Raw genomic sequence first — 7,453 nt, forward strand, 5'->3', positions numbered from 1 at the left:
TGATTGAAGTTGAACGACTCAGAGACTGAACAAACAATTACATCAAACCGTTTAGTGACAATTGAAAATTGGGATTTGGAATTCCATTAATGTTTGTTTATTGGCACATTTAATTTCTGGTGAAATTTGTAAAGAGCACATACTTATCAAGAAAAAAAAATAACGATTCTTTTATTAATTATACTGATATCCACATTTTTGGAGTTGCACTACAGGGTTTCTTTTTGTTTGAACATGTATAGACTCATATGAGTTGATACATTGAATCAAATTCGGACCAGATTCGATTATCCAAAGGTTTGCAAGATACTCCATAGCAAAAAGTAAGTAAGCTCAAAAAGGTCTAAAAAATTTGATATCTTGAAAAAAACCTTGATAAAAACATAATATATTCAATATCGTCGTTGATATTTGAAGCAAAACAAAAATTCTAGCTAAGCACATTAATTTTCCAAATTTGTTTTTTTCTAAATAATGAATTTCTTGTCAAATCATTACATTACATTGCACTACAATACATTACAATTACATATCATTACAATCACAAACAACAATAAAATATAAAATTCGAATGGTTTCTGTTTGGAAATGGAGTTAGGTTTTACGTTGCTCCCTTTACCCTATATGTTAGATTAGTTTCGGAATGAATCGTGAGAGAGAGAATGAGTGATGAGAGAGTGCGTGAGAGAGTGAGAGAGACCGTACGGGAGTGCCCGACGGGTTCAGTTTGTTTATCTTTACAATAAAGTTTAAGTATTCAGCCAACAACCAACTGGCTCGGTTCACCTGAACCCCCCGCGTATTTTGTACTGCCCGATCGTCGCGAATAAAGTTCTGTGCGCGCTACAAGCCGTGTTTTTGCTTCGACCGTGTTTTGAGGAAGAGGTCATTGACCTCCCGAAAGTGTGTGTGCTCTGGTCGAGCTGAAGATTCCCTCAACCCCCAATACAGTCCACTGAAGTTGAAGGGCTCGATCCGGAACATTGGTCCTTTGAACCGGATTGAAGTGGCCGGCCCGAAGTGAAAGAACTTTTAGTTGTGCGCGCGTGTGAAGTGGCCTGTTCGCGGAACAGTGGCCATCGCGATCGGACTGTGCGAGTCCGCGGCAGTTGGCGCCATCGCGCAGTTATTTGCGGCTTTGTGCTGCGTTTTGCCTTCCTCACTGAGGTAAGGCTATAATCCTGCTCGAAAAATGAACTTTTGAAAAACAGCTCGTAGACCTATATTCATGTATACCTATCGACTCAGAATCGAAAACTGAACAAATGTCTGTGTGTGTGTGTGTATGTGTGTGCGTATTCACTTTTGTGCTCAAAATTCTTGCCAAGTTTTCTCGGCACTGGCTGATCCGATTTGAGTCAAACTAGTTGCATTCGATTTGTTTTGGTGCCCCATAGTGCACTATTGAATTTTTTGAAGATCCGATAAGTAGTTCAAAAGTTACGTATAAAAAAGTGTCAGAGTTGCGATTCAGGTGCTGTAATTTTGATGCCGGATCTCACTTATCTCTATGAAAACTTTGTCCGGATCTATCATCCGACCCATTGTTGGTTAGGTTATCAAAAGACCTTTCCAATGAGTTCAAAACATTGAAGATCTGGCAACCCTGTTTTGAGATATGACCACTTAAGTGATATTTATGTACTTTTTTGAAGCCGGATCTCACTTAAATGTATGTAAACTATGTCCGGATCCATCATCCGACCCATCGTTAGTTAGGTAATAAAAAGACCTTTCCAATGAGTCCAAAACATTGAAGATCTGGCAACCCTGTCTCAAGTAATGACCACTTAAGTGATATTTATGTACTTTGTTGAAGCCGGATCTCACTTAAATGTATGTAAACGATGTCCGGATCCATCATCCAACCCATCGTTGGTTAGGTAATCAAAAGACCTTTCCAACGAGTCCAAAACATTGAAGATCTGGCAGCCCTGTCTCAAGTTATGACCACTTAAGTGATATTTATGTACTTTTTTGAAGCCGGATCTCACTTAAATGTATGTAAACAATGTCCGGATCCATCATCCGACACATCGTTGGTTAGGTAATTGAAAGACCTTTCCAACGAATCTACAACATTGAAGATCTGGCAACCCTGTCTCGAGTTATAACCACTTAAGTGATATTTATGTACTTTTTTTGTAGCCGTATCTCATTTAAATGTATGTAAACAATGTCCGGATCCATCATCCGACCCATCGTTGGTTAGGTAATCGAAAGACCTTTCCAACGAGTCCAAAACATCAAAGATCTGGCAACCCTGTCTCGAGTTCTGACCACTTATAATGCCACTTATGAGCCCTTGAGTGATATGTGTGTTTTTTTGGATCAAATTTGTGTCCAAACCCATCATATTACATATCACCCATTGTTGGAAAAGAGTGAGGAAGGCACCAACCACATAGGTGGATTAAGTTAGTTTTTTATGCTGTTCTGCGCGTGGTGCTGACTGGAAGAAGCAGCTGGAGCGATCGTGGTCTGCTGGGAGCTGTTCTACGGCTGACGGAAGCTGCGCTGCTGTCGGCTGCTGTGAACGAGAGTGATTGTGTGTGTACTGGACGCTGCCCATCGACCGGAGGTTCCTGGAGGAGCTGCAGCGTACCAGGAAGTGTTTGGTTTGCATGTGGTGCATGAGGTGTGTGTGTGTGTCTGTGGTGAGGTGTGTGCGATTTGGGTTTGAGTGAATGGTTACATGTGTGTACCACTTCGAGCGTTTTTAATAAAGAAGTTTGGATTTTTACGCGTTTGCGTTTATTTCTGGGGTTGTGGTTTGGGTTATTCCTGCGCAAGCCCTGATTTTTTGGATTGTTCTGGTATCTGTCGGTCTGTCCACTGCTGGTTCTCCACCTTGGCTGTCTCTCCCCACTGTCAATCGGGTCGCGTAGAACGTGGAGTCGATCGTTTCGGTGTTCGCGGTTGCAGTGTTCCAGATTTTTGGCAGTCAACGGTGAGTGAAGGCAGTGAAGGATGGACGAGTTGAAGGATTTGCTGAAGCAGGAGCGGCAGTTAATCCTTTCGATCAACGGCGTAGGAGCATTTGTTGAGGCGTACAAGAAGGCTGAGCACGAGAACCAGATCTCGATTCGGCTGGACACCCTGGAGGAGGCCATGCGGAAGTTCTACAAGGTGCGCCGCAAGATCGAAGCCATGATCGACGACGAGGATGAAGATCAAGTTGTTGGAGAGTCAAAGGAGGCTCGGAAGAATCGGTTGGCTGATCTGGTGGTTCAGCGTGAGATGGAGTACAACAAGGCTCTTCGTGACGTCGAGGAGAGGTACTTCGTGGTAAAGGCGAAGCTGGTCGCGCTGCGTCCGATCAAGGTTGAGCCCACTCCTGGTGCTGACCTGAACGAAACCTGCTTCGATCGGTCGATTTCGCGCATTAAGTTGCCGGACATTAAGCTGCCCAACTTCAGCGGCGAGCTGAAGGACTGGATTCCGTTTCGCGATACGTACAAGAGCCTCATCCACTCCAACGTGCAGCTGCCGGACATCGACAAGTTCACCTACTTGAGGTCCGCTCTGCAAGGAGAAGCACAGCTGGAGATTCTGTCGGTAGATTTCTCTGCAGAAGGCTACGACGTTGCTTGGAAAGCACTGGAGAAAAAGTACGACAACCACAAGCTCATCGTGAAGGCGTACCTGGACGCGCTCTTCGACATCGAGCCGCTGCGGAAGGAGAGCTGTGACGGTCTGTCTCACTTGATCAGCGAGTTCGAGACGAACCTACAGATGCTGAAGAAGCTCGGTGAAGGAACGGAAGCCTGGTCAACAATCCTGGTCCACATGCTCTGCGCGCGTTTGGATCATGCCACGCTGCGACTGTGGGAATCGCACCACAACTCGAAAGCTGTGCCGAAGTACGACGTTCTGATCGAGTTTCTGCGTGGCCAGTGTACGGTGCTGCAATCGATCAAGGCCAACCGGCCCAGCGAAGGAGACGGACGACATAACCGCTCGAGAGTCTCGACCACTCACACGTCCTCGCAGTCACTACGACGCTGCCTGTTTTGTGAAGAGGCATTTCACATGCCGTTCAATTGCAGCAAGCTGAGGAACATGTCTGTGTCCCAACGAGTGGAAGAAGTTAATCGACGGCGACTGTGCCGAAACTGCTTGACTGCTGGTCACTACGCTGACGGATGTTCTCGTGGTTCCTGTTCCCGCTGCGGCGGAAGACATCACACGTTGCTGCACTACGACACGCCGGCCCCTGCTGGCGCTCGACAAGAAAGATCCTCCGTTCCTAATACGCAAGGAGTATCCCACGAAGCTGGACAACAACAACAACCCACGAGACAGCAAGACCAGACACAGAACATTTCCACCCAACCAACCACAAGTTTCTACTCCGTGATCCAATCCACTTCTCGAAACACTCACCCACCACCACCCACAGACTTTCGTAATACCAGCACCCTCAATGCGGCATCCCTCCCCGCACAAAATGCACCCACACTTTTCCGCCGAGTCCTCATGTCCACGGCTGTAGTTCGCGTCGAAGACCAGTTCGGAAACTTCTCGCTCGCTCGAACACTGTTAGACTCGTGTTCCGAGTTCTGCTACATGTCTAGCAACTTTTCGAAGAAGCTGAAGTTCCGGACATCACCAGATGTACTGAGGGTACAGGGCATCGGAAACGGCTCAGCGTTGTCGCTGGAGGCCGTACGCGCGAAGGTCCAGCCACGGCTGGCTACGATCTCGATGTTCGCGAAGGAAATGCGGTTCCACGTGTTGGAAAAGATCGCCAGTGATCTGCCCGTCACACCGGTTGACGTCAGCCAGATGATGCTCCCCTGTGACATCATTTTCGCTGATCCGCACTTTGGGAAACCTGGTCCCATTGACATGATCATCGGTGCTGAGTTCTTTTTCGATTTGCTGGCGGCTGGTCGTCATAAGATCGTCGAGGACGGTCCGACGCTGCAGGAGACTTTGTTTGGATGGATAGTATCGGGGAAAGTTCCAGTGCCATCACCCAACTGGCTCGGTTCGTGGAACCCCCCCGCGTGATTTGTACTCCCCCCGATCGTCGCGAAATAAAGTTCTGTGCGCGCTACAAATTGTTTCTTTTTCGGTCGTGTTTTGAAGAGAGGTCGTTGACCCGCGTGTGCTCTGGACGAGCAGAAGACACCCCCAACAGTCCACAATTTTCGAAGGGCTCGATCCGGAACAGTTTCAGTATAAATTGTAAATAAAATAGAAAGCCTTTTTGTCATTTGGACTGTAAATCTGTTGACAGTAAAAAAGAGGTGTGCCTATTTGAGAAGGGCCCATCGGTAGACGATCCACTCAAACGCGCTTTTCCCTCCAAACCAGGGATGGAATAATCGCAAAACAATCATTTTCGCTTGCGAACTTTTTTCACCCGCGAAAGAGAGAGGAGGCAAATCACGCAAAAGCAAATCGCTCCCGAATTTCTCTCAAAAAATCAATCTGCTGATGATTTTTTATGAATTTCCTTGTCAGCACCACTTAAAAATATTTTTTTCACTTTGTTTACATGCATTGCTCATCTACAAAATGTGACAGGTAAATTTTCGTCGTGTAACGTTACACTTGCAAGTTTAGTTGTGAAAAAGATGTTCCGCCGAATAATCAAGATGATGATTTTTTTAGATTCTTTTTACCGATCTTTCGTGCGCGAGAGAGAGGAGAGCATGCTCCCTATGGATTTTTTCTCTTGATGAACATCCAATGATTTTCTTTTGATGATGATTATTCCATCGCTGCTCCAAACAAAACAAATCTAAACAAAACAAAATTGGGCAACTCTCTACCAACTCACACGAAATCGGGAAAAGTTGCCCCGACCCCTCTTCGATTTACGTGAAACTTTGTTCAAAGGGGTAACTTTTGTCCCTGATCGCGAATCCGAGGTCGATTTTTTGATATCTCGTGACGAAGGGGCGGTACGGCACCTTTCATTTTTTAACATGCGTAAAAAGGTGGTGTTTTTCAATAATTTGCAGCCTGAAACAATGATGAGATAGAAATTTGGTGTCAAAGGGACTTGTATGTAAAACTAGACGCCCGATTTGATGGCGTACTTAGAATTCCGAAAAAACGTATTTTTCATCGAAAAAAACATCAATTTTTTTTTTAAATTCTCCCATTTTTCGTTACTCGGCTGTAAAAAAATTTGGAACATGTCATTTTATGGGAAATTTAATGTACTTTTCGAACCTACATTGACCAGAAGGGTCATTTTTCATTGAAAATAAAAATTTTCATTTTAAAATTTCGTTTTTTTTCTAACTTTGCAGGGTTATTTTTTAGAGTGTAATTATTAGGGTGTTTCAGCCGAACGAAAATTTCTCAGATTACGGCAAACAGATGTTTCTCTTGTAGAGGAAACCCATAGGGACTCTCATGCCAAATATCAGCCGATTTGGTTGAGAATTGGCCTGTCCCCAGCGAGTTGAAATTTACATGGAAATTCCTATGGAATTTTTGTGTTTTTTGTTCAATCGTTCCTACAGGTCTGGGGACAACATGGATTCACTCGGAATAAAGACAGGTGTGTAGGGGATGGTCCAATGAACACATTCCAGAAGGAATTAGCGTTGTCCATTCTGTCCCCAAGGTGCGCATTGGATCGACGTCCGGTGTCTCCAAAACCAACGATTTAACCTTCAAAAAGCATCGCATTTCCTTAGTATGCTATGACGGCTAGGTGAAAACAACGACGCCCCATATCAGACGGTGAACACGTGGAGAGGCATCGATTGCATTATTTTTACAAAATCATCATACTACGTTATTTAATAGAGTTGAAATCCTGACAGGAACATCATTAATTATAATTTTATTACTTTAAAGAATGTTTCTGAGAAAAAAACTTTAGTATATGCTCTGCCACGTGTTCACCGTCTGATATGGGGCGTCGTGGTTTTCACCTAGCCGTCATAGCATACTAAGGAAATGCGATGCTTTTTGAAGGTTGAATCGTTGGTTTTGGAGACACCGGACGTCGATCCAATGCGCACCTTGGGGACAGAATGGACAACGCTAATTCCTTCTGGAATGTGTTCATTGGACCATCCCCTACACACCTGTCTTTATTCCGAGTGAATCCATGTTGTCCCCAAATCTGTAGGAACGATTGAACGAAAAGCATAAAAATCCCATAGTAATTTACATGTAAACTTTGAACCGCTGGGGACAGGCCAATTCTCAACCAAATGGGCTGAAATTTTGCATGAGAGTCCCTATGGGTATCCTCTACTAGGGCAACCTCGGTTTGCCTGATTTTGAGAACTTTTTTGTTTGGATGAAACACCCTAGTAATTATGTTCCACAAAGTTGTAGAGCAGACAATTACAAAAAAATGATATAGAAACACGAGTTATCACAATGTTTTGAACAAAATACTTTTTGTGTTTCTCTTTGTTCCGTCGTCCGTGTCTGTCGCGGGTGACCATGAACGGCCACGATCAACGACGAACAA

At 44.7% G+C, this 7,453-nt stretch overlaps 1 protein-coding gene across 1 annotated transcript; it reads left to right on the forward strand.

Annotated features, from left to right (window-relative positions):
* Nucleotides 1–2,970: 2,970 nt before the first annotated feature.
* On the forward strand, nucleotides 2,971–5,016 carry LOC120415863 (uncharacterized). The gene has a single exon (XM_039577501.1). The coding sequence runs from the start codon at nucleotides 2,971–2,973 to the stop codon at nucleotides 5,014–5,016; it is 2,046 nt and encodes a 681-aa protein (XP_039433435.1).
* Nucleotides 5,017–7,453: the final 2,437 nt, after the last annotated feature.

This window comes from Culex pipiens, chromosome 1, assembly GCF_016801865.2.
Source record: "Culex pipiens pallens isolate TS chromosome 1, TS_CPP_V2, whole genome shotgun sequence".
NCBI lineage: Eukaryota > Metazoa > Arthropoda > Insecta > Diptera > Culicidae > Culex > Culex pipiens.